General features: G+C 39.6%; 2 protein-coding genes across 3 annotated transcripts in view; one reads left to right on the forward strand and one right to left on the reverse strand.

Moving 5' to 3' along the window:
• Positions 1 to 6,295: 6,295 nt before the first annotated feature.
• LOC110505121 (ankyrin repeat and SOCS box protein 5) lies at positions 6,296 to 10,984 on the reverse strand. 2 transcript variants are annotated; one of them, XR_016491697.1, is made up of 7 exons: positions 10,657 to 10,942; positions 8,784 to 8,863; positions 8,588 to 8,695; positions 8,225 to 8,375; positions 7,690 to 7,892; positions 7,221 to 7,412; positions 6,296 to 7,066 (listed from the first exon to the last, which is right to left on the reverse strand). XR_016491697.1 is itself a non-coding variant. In XM_021584108.3 (7 exons), the coding sequence occupies exons 1-7, from the start codon at positions 10,871 to 10,873 to the stop codon at positions 6,939 to 6,941; spliced, it is 1,011 nt and encodes a 336-aa protein (XP_021439783.3). In that variant the 5' UTR covers positions 10,874 to 10,984; the 3' UTR covers positions 6,296 to 6,938. The 2 variants fall into 2 exon arrangements, 1 of the variants encoding a protein (XP_021439783.3); XM_021584108.3 differs by having other exon boundaries at positions 7,758 to 7,892; positions 10,657 to 10,984.
• LOC110505123 (teneurin-3-like) overlaps positions 9,892 to 14,099 on the forward strand; it is a 260,767-nt gene continuing 256,559 nt past the window's right edge. The window contains exon 1 of the mRNA XM_090219766.1: positions 9,892 to 10,094. The gene's annotated coding sequence lies outside the window, so the exon portion shown is untranslated. The remainder of the gene's footprint in view (positions 10,095 to 14,099) is intronic.

Consider the following 14,099-nt stretch of genomic DNA (forward strand, 5'->3'; position numbering starts at 1 on the left):
CCCTGTATGAAATGATGTGTAAGAGTTTGCGTGTGTTTGTGTGTGTCAGTGTGTGAGTGTGTGCGTGAATGTGTTTGTGTACGTGCGTCCATTTGAAATGATATGCCAACGTTTGTTGCTCATCACAAACAGAGGGAGCCAAAGAAGCTCACAGTAAGCTTATTACTGTCCCTGGTTGCTCTCCAGTTTGTGCTCTATGTGCTCACAAGTTGCCATAGTAACCAGCTCCAGATATTGTTCAATAGGAAAGATGAACAGGTATGGAATAAATAAAAACAGCTCCTCTGTAACCTCAGCCACTTGCTCTATTCATCATTATGGTTTATTCCTACTCGTTTCAGATGAACACATAAAAAAAAGTTCACAAAATGTGTTTGTACAGTGGCATTTTTCTCTCTCCATTGAAATCTACTGTATTATTTGCTCAACATCGAAAACCCAGCAATTCCAATACAAATCACTGGGCAACCGAACAAGCCAAGATAGTGTTCGGTGTTAAGTGCTAATGTGTGTTCACGCCCAGTTGAGCTGAGAGAAATCAACAGAATCGGACATATTCAAGAGGTTAAAGTTTACAGAACACCAGTGAGGAGGTTAATACTTGAATAGGGCTTTGGTTCTCTTTGACAACCATGGTAACAAGACGGGGGTTGTTTGAATGAAGCCATGGAGAGAGAATTTATGTTTCCTTTTCGGGAAAGACACCACAAAACCACTATGGGGAGTTATTTAGTATGACTCATGTTTGCTGCATATCAACTAACATGCAGCTGACACTTAAGAAATGCTGCTAGTAGTTTGCATATGATTTGTCGATAGACATCATCTATGGGCGAAAGGGTAAAAGACCACATGCATATCCGACGGCTTTGAGCAGATGCTGGATATCAAATAGCCTCAATGTTCAAAGGAAATATATAAGGCTTGCCAGTATATTGTAGCAAAATGTTGACCTTTCGTTTTACCAGAAACATTGGTGCAATAAACACACTAAGCTATGTACAGTTAATGCATCAAATCTGAAAATGTATACATTTTCTTAGGGAAAATGGTAACACATACACTGAGTGTACAAAACATTAATATTGAGTTGCACCCCCCTTTGCCCTCAACCTCAATTCATCGGGGCACGGACTCTACAAGGTGTCGAAAGCATTCCACAGGGATACTGGCCTATGTTGACTCCATTGCTTCCCACAGTTTTGTCACATTGGCTGGATGTCCTTTGGGTGGTTGACCATTCTTGATCAGTGGTGGAAAAAAGTACTCAATTGTCATGCTTGAGTAAAAGTAAAGATAACTTCATAGAAAATGACTAAAGTAAAAGTGAGTAAAATACTACTTGAGTAAAAGTATACAAGTATTTGGTTTAAAATATACTTAAGTATCAAAAGTAAATGGAATTGCTAAAATGTACTTAAGTATCAAAAGTAAAAGTAAAAGTGTAAACCGTTTCAAATTCCTTATATTAAGCAAACCAGACGGCACAATTTTCTTGTTTTTTTGTTGTTGGCATTATTTTCTTTAGTAATGTAGTGAAGTTAAAGTAAAAGTTGGAAAAAATATAAATAGTAAAGTAAAGTACAGATACTCCAAAAAACAACTTAAGTATTACTTTAAAGTATTTTTTACTTAAGTACTTTACACCACTGTTCTTGATACACACGGGAAAATGATGAGCGGAAAACCCCCAGCAGCGTTGCAGTTCTTGACACAGTCAAACCGGTGCGCCTGGCACCTACTACGATACCCCGTTCAAAGGCCCTTAAATCTTTGTCTTGCCCATTCACCCTCTGAATGGTACACATACACAATCCATGTCTCAATTTTCTCAAGGCTTAAAAATCCTTAATTAAACTGTCTCCTCCACTTCATCTACCCTGATTGAAGTGGATTTAACAAATTACATCAATAAGGGATCATATCTTTCACCTGGATTCACCTGGTCAGTCTATGTCATGGTGTTCCTAATGTTTTGTACACTCAGTGTATTTCACAGTCTGCAGTCTCTCCCTTTCTTCACATTATCTCCAGGAGATCTCTAGCCAGATTCATGGGTGTCAATCCTGAGGGACCAGACTACCAGAGCATTATCCTATTTGCTAAACCACAGGCTTCACAGACCACATGAAGGGCTGGGCACACAGACAAAAAAAAATATCAGGTTGTCATCCATAAAAAATAAGTTTACAGCTCAATTGTAAATTTAGCATGAAGGGGCGCAGGCTGCGGTGAGATTTAGGACCTACAGAGCAGCCCATTGGGAGTTAGAATTGGCTTTCAGTGTAATCTGACTACTCTCAATCCAAATGGAAAGCAAACAGCAACAGCAGCAAGGGCTATCACAAAATATTCCCAAATTATTCAGGATGATAAGAAACTCTTCCAAACAAAATTAATAATAAGTGCTTATGAAGGTAAATCTTTACTTTAAACTTTGTACTCTACAAAATGCTGTCATACAATGACAGCAGATGTCATGACAGTTGACAGTGTATGGCAATTGCCGTGACACAGTCTTGATGTAATGAAAATCGTTATGATGATGCAATGCCAGCAGTAAGCAGGCATATTAGCTGACCTAACAAAGGTTTGAAAGCATCTGCTAAATGGCACATTTGAAATACAATTGTAACAAGTGTATAGTCAGTTGATGTAAGCAGACACCAGCTCTGGCAGTTGAAATATCAGATCAGTTCCAATCAACTAAACAGTTGTGTAAATAAAATACCGTCCTAATAACTAGAAGCATGGTTCTGTTCATAGCTGTGGAAAGTAGGAGTGCTGAGGGTGCTTTCTTTTTTACAAAATTAGTGCACTGGGCCTTTACTACTCCTGTATTCAGGGCTGGTCCTCGCCATTCTGCTGCCCTAGGTGATACAAAAATATTTTAGTCCCCACAAAACTAGAATAGTCCCAGTAAGCAAAATGACATTGAAGATAGGTTCGGAATGAAAGGTGAAAGACGTCTTTTGCAGACGTTGAAATCAGGTTAATTTTCGGTTCTGAATGAAAGTTGAAAAGACATCCATGTCTTTATTTCAACCAAAACAAGGCCGATTCAGACGAATTCTGAACCAAACACAGAGGTCTATGTTTGGGACAAATCAAGGCTGGTCTGCACTGGACCAAAAACCAACGTGCGGGGAAATCAAGGCTGGTCTGGACAGGAACAAAAAAATATGTCCAAAAGACTTTGGCTTCGGTCCGCGCTTACTGGGGTGTAGCTTACTGGTGTTGGCCTGCAATGGAATTTTATGAATGCCCATCCATGTGTTAGGCCCACCATTTATAAAATAGGCTGTTGCATTGGCTTTATTAGTCCTGATTCCTGTAACTAATCAATTTGGCTATTTAAGCTCTGAATATCAGCTACCCCACTTTATCAGGAGTTTTCCTGAGCCTATTTGCAATGTGTTTACACAGCGGGAAACGCGTAAGTATTTAATTTTTTGCTTGAATCAGCTCATACAAACTTGAAACCATTGGTCATGACATTTGATTGGGCACCATTTAGGTTAGGTTATTTATTATATAAAAAAATGCCTGTCTCATTACATTGTCATACATTTTATCTCCAGCCTGTAGGCTACAGAAAAGGGCACATTCTTGTTCTACCATATACTATATCTGCTACATGATTTATGCCTCTCTCCAACAGCACCCTAGAGCTCTGGGAATGAACAAGCAACATGTTTTGCGCCTCTGCCCTTGACAAAGTGGGCACTATTGATCACAGGGCGGCATCAGCGCTCACCCAAAAAGCCCATATGCCACTGGTTGAGAGAAATTGTCATTGGGCTGAATTATGTGAGGTTTTATGTGTTGTTGGAGGTGCGTCTTGGTCAGTTCAGTTCAGAAAATGTCTGTCTCTTCAATCTGCCGCCATAGTAGGCTGCCTAATTCTGACTAAATAGCGTGCCTGCCTTGCCTGTATTAGCGGACCGATATAGCCCGTTGTATAAGCTGTGCAAACAAAGCACACAATGGATTCAAGACAAGGTCGTTTTTATTGATCCCAGATTCTAAGTTTGTCAGTGTCAAAGTAGCCTGTCATTTTGATAATTTGTGAGGTATTAAAAAAAGATTCTGCTGAAGTCTGGAGTCATCTAAAATTACGTAGAATTGTGTGGAATGCATTTCTAAAAGTCAACATTTTTCCTGGACCCTAGGCTACAAGTTCAAACATGGTTACTATTCATTTCAATTTTTGTAATGTTCTGGGAACGTTCTCCAAATGGTTTGACATTCCGAATGTTCTCAAATGGTTCAGAGAATGTTAAGAAACAACGTAGTTCCGTGAGAATTTATGTATTTCAGCATAACAGCTTTCCTCATGGTTCTATTTAAAGTCATGTTCTCAAATTGTTATGAAAACTTTCCATATAAACCACAAGAAAACTTTAGTAATGTTCAGAGAAAGTTCTGAGAATGTTTTAAAAAAAACATATACATTCCATTTTCAGCATCATCAAAACTATCTCTATCCTCTATCTTGTTAAGTGTGCTCAGATGTGTTGGCTGCACACACTAATTGACCACACCTGATCTTAATGAGTGCTTGTTTCCTTTGAAAAGGTGTTTGTTTGAATAGACTAAAAGTAACAGCTTGGTAAGCATATAAAAACAGTCAGTTGTGAGCTCCATCCTGGTGGTGCAGTTGACTGGTGGACTAGCGGAATTCTATGATTCGAGTACAGAACATTATAGGTAAAAATGTCACTGATTCCGTTTCACTGATGCACAATAAAAAATAAGTGTGTTTGCATGATTAATGTGTAAGGAAATGTGTGTCCTATCTGTGCTTGGAGTTCAAAAAGGTTAAGCTAAAATAAGCTAGCAGTGTTACTAAAGTCTTATTCAAACATTCAGTGAAAGTTGTTATTTAAAAACCTACAAATAACCTATAATTTCCATATTCAGTGTGTTAATAAAACCTCCCAACAAAGCTTTCAAGGAACCAGAGTAAAGCGTTCTCCGAACCTCCACGCAACCTAAAAATAAACGTTCCCAGAACAGGCAAAACTTTCACGACTGTTCTCAGAATGTTTAGAAAACATTTTACCTGTCAAGAAACGTGGGGCTTTGTTCCAACAACTCCCAAGACACCAAATGTGTTATCTGGGTAGTCATAAATCAACATGGTTGAGATAGATGCACTAGGCATATTACTTAGCACTAAGATATACTGTAGTAACGAGACTTGACACTCCAAACTGAAATTAGGGAATTGACAGACAGACAAGAGAGGCTGACAAATGTCCTATTCACATTATTTTATTAAAAGCTGTGTATGTTATAACTGTAATGTTAATAGATAGCATATAATACAGCATGCATTTTGCAAAACTGCCGTTGGTTGTGCTTTGATTTTCAAACTCCCTTGCCTATGATTTTAAACCAGTCACAGCACCGCCACCTGCTGGTAACCAGCTGAAATTGTAATTTTAGAGCAAATACTAATGATTGAGCTACTGTAAGTGTAATGGACTAGTGAATAACTAGGTAATACCTTCCATGATAGTTATTAAGAACGGATGTGCTTTTATTAGTTCATAGAGGTATAGAGGTACTTTTATTAGAGCCATCGTGTCAGAGGCAAGTCAGAGGCATCTCTCACAAATACACACCAAACGGCTGCATCTCCTGGCCTTTTCGTTTGTAAACAGCGAGTGTCTGTCTGATGCACCTTAATCACCCTGAAACATACGACTTTGCTCCCGATGGATGATTCACATGACTCTAAAAAAGGAAAAGTGAGTAGAATTGAAAGAAAGCCTACAGTGAAGACCTTACTGTAAAATGTCTGTGGGAAAAAAAAATGCAACTAAATGTACACTCACTTGAGCATATTCTTTGGAGGAAATGACAAATCTAGGCCTCTTGAGAACATCTCATGGCAAGTCTTTTTCGGTAGGCTGTGCATAAGTAATTGTTAGCTAGCCAATCAGCTGTAGCTTCTATGAACCAGCCACATGCTTATGACATGACACGAAAATATTATTTACTGTTGCTGTTACTTTTCCTATTCAGTATTTAGCTAAAGTTGTTGCTATAAAATACTGAGTCTTGTTTTGGTAAACGAGCTAGCTAAGTTAACCTGCTTTACTAGCCCATATGATATGATAGATTTCACGTTGATCAACAGTTCTATGGCAACGGCCCTACTTCTCATTTCTCTCGGGAAAGTGAATGTTTTCACGGGAAGGTACATTGTTACAACCCACTGGGAATGGAGAATGTTGCCACGCACTGAAAGCAGCTTGCTTTTGAAAGACTTGCGAAATGCAAAGTGTAACCTTGAATTCAAAGCGTTTTAATAAGATAATAGCTCGCAGCTCAGACAATGATATTGCACATAATAAAACACACCAAGCAATCAAAAGTATATCTATATTTTGGAGGATATGAATGCATGTTTGTTTTGTTCTCCAAATTGGTAAGGATTTTGGTGAATTTCAAGTTTTGCCGATGCATAGGTCTAACGTAAATCATAGAACAAGGTGATAAACCACTATAGTGTAATAATCAAAATTAAGCAAATGTTTCCATAAAACAAATGCACTTTAAATTGTGCTATTGTACATGTATGAGCATATGTGCCAGCCATTTTTATTGACTAAATAGTGAAAAGAGGCACTCATTTTCTAAGTGTGTTTTACAATTGAGCTCTGGATTTACATGAATCTCTCCCTTGAAAATGTTCATAGCAAACCATGGTTGTTGGTCATTGTTCCAATCCCAAATTTGAGCATTTGATCTTGTGAACCACACTAAAATCAAGTATAAGCTAAATCAAGTATGTATTTCATTCCTTAAAGTGCCAGTTGTGTCAAAAGTGCTCCTTCAACCATTGCAGGCTGTTGAGTTCCCATGAATGATTGACACATGGAAGAAGCCACCACCACAGAGTCTGAAATTGTGACGTTCTCTGGTTATCATCTGTACTGGAGGTAGTTCTTGAGGGGATTGGGCAGGGGTAGATGGTTGATTAGGTGAAACCTGTCGCGGCCCACACAGTCACGGATGCGCTGGCGACACAGCTGACTCAGTGGTTGGGGCGTGGCTGAAAAAAGGAAACAAAATATCTTGATGGTTTTGTTTAAATAATATAATGGAAAGTTAGTTGGACTTGGGGAATGAAGCAAAAACACTACGAGACTTTGGATATAGGAATTTACGAATTTCAAAAGATGACTGGATAAAACTATAGAACTTACCCTCATAGACCAAAAGGAACCCCTCTGTCAGGCTGCTGGGGGGAGCGGCCTCCACAGGCCTCTGGAACTCCATGTTCCTGGCATTGATATCTGCCCCAAAGTCCAACAGCAGCTTAACAATGGCTATGCAGTCCTTTTCAGCGGCAGCATGTAAGGGAGATTCCATATATATACCTTTCTGTACATTTGCTCCTGTGTGGAGGGAAACCAAGGTAAGCATACTATGGATTTAATACACATTTAATAGTCCTTGGTCATTCAGTTACAGGATTTGAGTACTCTATCGCTGGTATAACATGATGTATTTAGACTTGTGTACACTTTTATGCAGGTGGGTGCAACATATTAGTGGTCTGGAAAAGAGCAGATGCTCCGAGCTATCCCACCAAGGCCAAGCTACTACTGCATAGTGAGAGTGTTATACATGTACTGTACATTTCACTACTTTGGGAGACAGTAATAATCTTACCACTAGTTTTCACTCCTTCTCCCATCATGCTATGGTGCTTTGGCAGAGAAGAGGTGCATGTGCCTCACCTTCCCTCAGCAGCCTCCGGACACACTCTATCTCCTGAGAGACACAGGCGGTGTAGAGGGGCGTTCCCAGGTGAGGAATTTCAAAGTCCACATCTGCTCCCCATCTGACTAGAGTCTCCACACACTCACTGCTGCCTGCCCACAATGGGCACATACATGGGAGTCATTAGGATCGTCTTTCCGATTACTGCGGTGGGTGTCTTAGCTAATTATTTCTGCACCCGTAATATCCTCTAAGCATTATGGGACATACTCTGACTTGAATTATGTTTGTGTATCTCAAACATGCACTGTTACATCAAATACTGTACTCTGATCGGTGACATTTTGATTCAGATTTTTACGTTTAATGTATTTGCCTCAATCCCAAGTTAGAATACAGCCCAAAAGTCTGTGAAGCATACTTCAAGGTTTGTACTAGATGAATTAAGATAAGGATGTTGGAGTGATACAGGTACTGAGCATACCTTTACTGCTGGCTTCGTGAATGGGCGAGGGCTGAAATACCAGCGCCTCGGGTTTGGCCCCGTTCTCCAGGAGGACCTCTGCACATGATACACTACCCACTGAGCACGCGTTGAACAGGGGAGTTACCCCGTCAATGGTGGTGACGTTCACCTGCACAGAGTCTCATGTTAACTCTGACCGCTTAGCTGAATAACATAGCACCATTTTGGGGCAGAGGAAAAATAACAAGTTACAGAGAACAAGAAGTATTTTCAGAAGCCTTATTGACACATTTCTTAATTCATTATTTACTAATAATTATTATTGTTTCATAAAAAAATATAGTATTCTTGATTATAACTGTATCTTCTTCAGTGACTCACATTGGCTCCTGCAGCGATCAGAGCTCTGGCACATGCTACATGGTCTCCAAAGCAGGCCTCGTGGAGAGGACTCACATGGTCTATAGTGACCACATTTACATTGTGGCCCTGTGGGAGCAGCAGAACACGACCATAGTACATTGCAGAAGGTAAGTGGGTGCACACACTGAACTGAAGTGGATTACCTTTGGCTCACCTGTAAAAGGAGATTCCTCAGGGCGAAGAGACGACCTTGGCATGCAGCATCATGTAAGGGTGAGCGGTCTGCCCAGGACCCTGCAGCAAACATAAATGCTTATGTCACTCATAACAACTTACAGTCTTACAGTTTTGATGAATGATTCCATTTCACTGGGCAAATGCATACACCTGGGTCAATATCCAGAATAACGCCAGATGTGTTCCAGACTGCATCATCATTGTTGCCTCCCTCCATATCACAGATCTATAACACTGCTGAAAATGTTGTATTCTATTTCTCTTAGTTTGAGGTAAAGTACTAAAGTTCCATGCAGTTCAATCATGGGATGAATATATACTGAGCCAATATGTCTACACTGGGAATAGCCGTAAAATCACTTGACTCTCGGTTCAAGTTATCTTGAAATAACCTGCTTGATGTAGCAATCAAAGACCAAGCCACTGTAAGTCAGAAACAAAACTTGTTCTGTGAACTACATCACTGACCTTTAATGACGCACAACAATATTTTACTTTGTGTTGCTGTTTGCTGCATTGGTGCTCCCTTTCCATGGACCAAGCATGTTGGCACACTGTCTGTCACTGACACTGAGAAGTTTAAGTGTTGTTTTGGTCTGCAGGTCTGTCTACAGTACACATACCTTATTCGTAGACGCTAACTGCTTTAGCGCCTATTGACGATAGTATCTTCTGACTGGGGGAGTTTTGTTAAGAGCCTTGAAACTTGCTCTAAACATTAACATGCAACACTTGTGGTACGTTTTTGGAAACATAAGGAATGTATCTTGGGCTCCCGAGTGGTGCAGCGGTCTAAGGCACTGTAAGAGGTGTCACCACAGTCCCTGGTTCAAATCCAGGCTGAATCACATCCAGCTGTGATTTGGGAGTCCCATAGGGCGTTGCGCAATTGGCCAAGAATTGTCTGGGTTTGGCCGGGGTAGGCTGTCACTGTAAAATAAGATTTTGTTCTTAACTGTCTTGCCTAGTAAAATAAATAATAAATCAAATATTTCATATCAGCGCGAAATAATTTTCTAAAGACAAAAGGTTACATTTCTAAATATCTTCATAGTGTTAGGGTTAGTGTTATTTATTTATTTTTTGATTAGGGTTAGTGTTCCCACACAGCCATATCTCCATGTTACATCACTTGTTTACGGAAGCCAGATGGAAGACATAGACGGCCACCTGTTCTAGTTAGCAATCTAGCGTGCTCTGAACACCTGTGTGTAAGCGTAACAGGGAGGAAATGTAGTTGGTCAACTGGAGGACCACACAGCTTGTGGATCTGTGCACAACTTCTACAGTAAGTATGACTTTTTTATTTGAAAGATAATTGCTCGCTGATTTCGAAAACTGTTTTGAAGCGATGACTATTGACTTTTTTTTTAAAACGTTAAAAGACAGGGTCGGAATTGTAGTTCTCATGGAGCCAAATGTGGCCGAATGTAACCCTGCACAAGGAGAAGGGTTTTCGGGAGCAATAGTACACGACAGTCAGGAATGGAAACTAGGGCAAGGGGGTGGGGAGGCACCGCGTGTTCCCGTTCTATTAATACAGCAGGGTGGAAATTGAACTGACCAGTATGGACTGTGTATACACAGACACGTTTCAGGTAATTTTCATGTTAAGGTCAATAAAGTGAGTATATGCGTTATTCTCAGTATTCACTGTGTAGCCTAATCATAAAACAGGAGACCCTTCCATTCCATCAGTTCATCTCTTCCTAAATATGAACTCTTCAGTTTACAAGGCAAAATGCAATGGCAAATATAAATAGCATGATCATTTGAATATAGTCAGTATTCCAATGTTCCAATTTTTTTTGGACAATGGATCAATGTAATAGAGAGATGTGTGTACTCACTGTGTCCTTGACCAAAATCATAGAACTCTGCAGATATCCTGGCTGCCTCCTTGCGGTTCCCTCTGATGATGTAAAAGTAGGAGAGGCAGTTGAGGCTTATCTTAATAAAGAGCTTGAAGCAGAACAGTGCCAGTATGGTGAGGTAAACATTGGAATAATGCAGCGAAGCGAACGGATTCTCTGTTGCCTCTGTCATATTGCCCCCTCTTTTGAGCATGGCTCTGCTATACTGAGGGGATCATATGCCACTCTCAAGCAGTCCTCACTGAACTAGCTGATATAATATTGTCTAGCTGCTGTTTCTGTGCCTGTATTAAAATAGTGGCTCTCGTTGTCATTGTGGTGCAGTGGAGTGCCATTTCTATGACGGAAGTCAATATCAACCTGTAATCATGATACATTTTTTCTTGAACAATCAAAGCATGAAGCATTGTCCACTATTGGTTGCGATGCATTTTAGGGGCTAAATTCATTACAACTTGTAAACCAGACTGTATCTGGTCCAAAATAATGTTATTCCATAAGGAGTAGGGGAATGTAAAAATGTTTAGTGCACTTTTAATCCAGGAACAAGGAAAATGCCTACATCAAGGCTACATTACGAACTGTACATAAATAAGACAGATCATTTTTAGTATGTTGTATATGCAGCAGAGGGCAGTATAGGCTAGCTCATGGGTTTTGACGAACTGTAGAGATCAGCTTATGTCAAAATTGACCTTTCGTAGCAGGTTAGGATAGTTTGCAGTTTAGGAGAATTAACGTAGAAGGTTAGGAGAATTGCATTAAGGTTAGATAAAGGCTTAGGGCTAGCTAAAATGCAAAAAATAAAATTGACATACATAGTATCTTTTCTAGATCTGTAACTGGAGGAAAATGGGGAAAGGTCATGCAGTTTCAATTTCAGTGAAGGGGAAGGTTTAGTTAAAAAAAAAAATATACTCTAATCCAGGGGAGGGTCATGTAATTTGTAATTTATTAAATCTGATTTTGAATTAGTTGCTTACTAGGCATGTGTGTCCGATGCCACCCCTCATCTCTGATTCTCAGCTGGGCACTCAATATCAAGTGTGCCTATAGGCTATTTAGTGTGGTCTCAATCAAATGATCCATAGGCTACAAAGGGCATGCACAGAGCAAAGTTATATTTCAAAGATAGCTGCTGGGATGGTATAAATTAAACTAGGCTGCATCACACACTGCAATGGATATTACAACCCTGAGCCTCAGCCTGTTCAATTTTTTTGTTTGCTGTTTAAACAATGGCTGTGCTGTGTAGGGCTACGATGGGAGTAAAATCTTCTTCTGATTTTTATATTTATTAGGCCTAGTCCAAAAATTAAATATCTTGCGTGCGGACTACCCTATAGCCTATGTTCTGTTCAGTTTGAGAAGGAGAGCGTTAAGTGAGAAGGAGGACCGGAGGTTAACTTTGATAGCTTTCTGCTTCTATAATGGATTATTTTTTGCCCGTGATGTCGGCCTATTTATCTGAGTTATTTACCTCACAATATCCAGATTCAAGTAACTTACGTTGTGGTGCTGAAACTGGAAGCAATCAATCGGACATGGACAGCTCATGGTGATGAAAGTAGGCAAATTTGAGTAGGCATAATTAATTTCAACAGTCTTCATTTTAATCCGACTTTGCTAACAACAAGAGGGCTTTGTGTTGGAGCCTATTTCTTCCTATTTAAGAAATAAGAGGTAGGCCTACCTGTTTGACAGAGGAAATTAAGCTACAGGCTGCTATATCCATATATTTGTCGGTCAATTGCTGTGTCAGTGAATGGCTGTTAAGTTAAAACCAAGACTCGAATTGAGGGGGTATGAGAGCCATAGGCCTGCCTACCTTTTATTAAAGAAAATGGCAAAAAGCACAGGCTTGTCAGCTTAAGACTTGGAAGAAAATGAAACGGATCCTAATATATGAAGTGATCTATAACAGAGCTTCTGTCCTTTTGATGCTTTAAACTACAAACAAGATGTAAAATACCCGGGAAAGACGTGATATCATTGTTTCGTTAACATTCAGAGGCTGAGCTACAACCTATAGCTGAGGAAACAAAACAATGACTTTGCTTCAGAAGTATTCTATCAGTTGATTAAGCCATTCATTTTCTGTGCAATAAAAGATGATTAAACACAGACAGCTTTTAGGGAAACACTTGTGACCTCTTGTTGGGAAGAAGAGTAGCAAGCAGTTAACGCTTACATTTTTCTGCATTGGTAGGACTACTCTGTCTGGGGTGGAAAGGTAGGCCAAACTTTTGAAAGTACCATGCTCAGATTTTATATCAACACAAACGTTTAACCAATTATATTAATTTGGGGACAGGTCGAAAAGCATTAAACATTTATGGCAATTTAGCTAGTTAGCTTGCTCTTGCTAGCTAATTTGTCCTATTTAGATAGCTTTTTGTTGCTTGCTAATTTGTCCTATTTAGCTAGCTTGCTGTTGCTAGCTAATTTGTCCTGGGATATAAACATTGAGTTGTTATTTTACCTGAAATCCACAAGGTCCTGTACTCCACCAATTAATCCACACATAAAACAGTCAACCGAATCGTTTCTAGTCATCTCTCTTCCTTCCAGGCCTTTTCTTCTCTTGACTTGATATTGCGATTGGCAACTTTCATGAAATAGGTGCATTTCAAAAATTATGTTTGACCAAATACAATGCTATTTCTCTGTAAACAAATTAACAACAGACTTACAACATGCTTATAGAGAAGGGCACTCAACATGTACTGCACTGACACAAATGACTGATGATTGGTTGAAATAAATTGATAATAAGAAGATTGTGGGAGCTGTACTGTTAGCTTTCAGTGCAGCCTTTGATATTATTGACCATAACCTGTTGTTGAAACTTAAGAAAAAAAAAAACTTAAGCGCTATGGCTTTTCAACCTCTGCCATATTGTGTATTCAGAGATATTATATCTAATATAACTCAAAGGGTTTTCTTTAATATAAGCATCTCTAATGTCAATGTGTGGTGTACCGCAGGGCAGCTTTCTAGGTACTCTACTCTTTTCTATTTTTACCAATGACCTGCCACTGGCATTAAACAAAGCATGTGTGTCCATGTATGCTGATGATTCAACCATATATGCATCAGCAACCACAGCTAATGAAGTCACTGAAACCCTTAACAAAGAGTTGCAGTCTGTTTTGGAATGGGTGGCCAGTAATAAACTGGTCCTGAACATCTCTGAAACTAAAAGCATTGTATTTGGTACAAATCATTCCTTAAGTGCTAGACCTCCGCTGAATCTGGTAATGAATGGTGTGGCGTTTGAACAAGTTGAGGAGACTAAATTACTTGGCGTTACCTTAGATTGTAAACTGTCATGGTAAAAACATATAGATTCAATGGTTGCAAAGATGGGGAGAGGTCTAGCCGTAATAAAGAGATGCTCTGCTTTTTTGACACCACAC

The sequence above is a fragment of the Oncorhynchus mykiss genome, chromosome 25 (assembly GCF_057628025.1).
Source record: "Oncorhynchus mykiss isolate SJ-2025 chromosome 25, ASM5762802v1, whole genome shotgun sequence".
Lineage (NCBI taxonomy): Eukaryota > Metazoa > Chordata > Actinopteri > Salmoniformes > Salmonidae > Oncorhynchus > Oncorhynchus mykiss.

Bases quoted from the DNA above. Each gene is read 5' to 3' on its own strand.
- LOC110505121 (XM_021584108.3), bottom strand. From the start codon at position 10,873: ATGCTCAAAAGAGGGGGCAATATGACAGAGGCAACAGAGAATCCGTTC. The intron at 8,864-10,656 runs GTGAGTACACAC...TGTTTGCTGCAG, and splicing joins TGATTTTGGTCAAGGACACA to GGTCCTGGGCAGACCGCTCA. The intron at 8,696-8,783 runs GTGAGCCAAAGG...CTGCTCCCACAG, and splicing joins TGAGGAATCTCCTTTTACAG to GGCCACAATGTAAATGTGGT.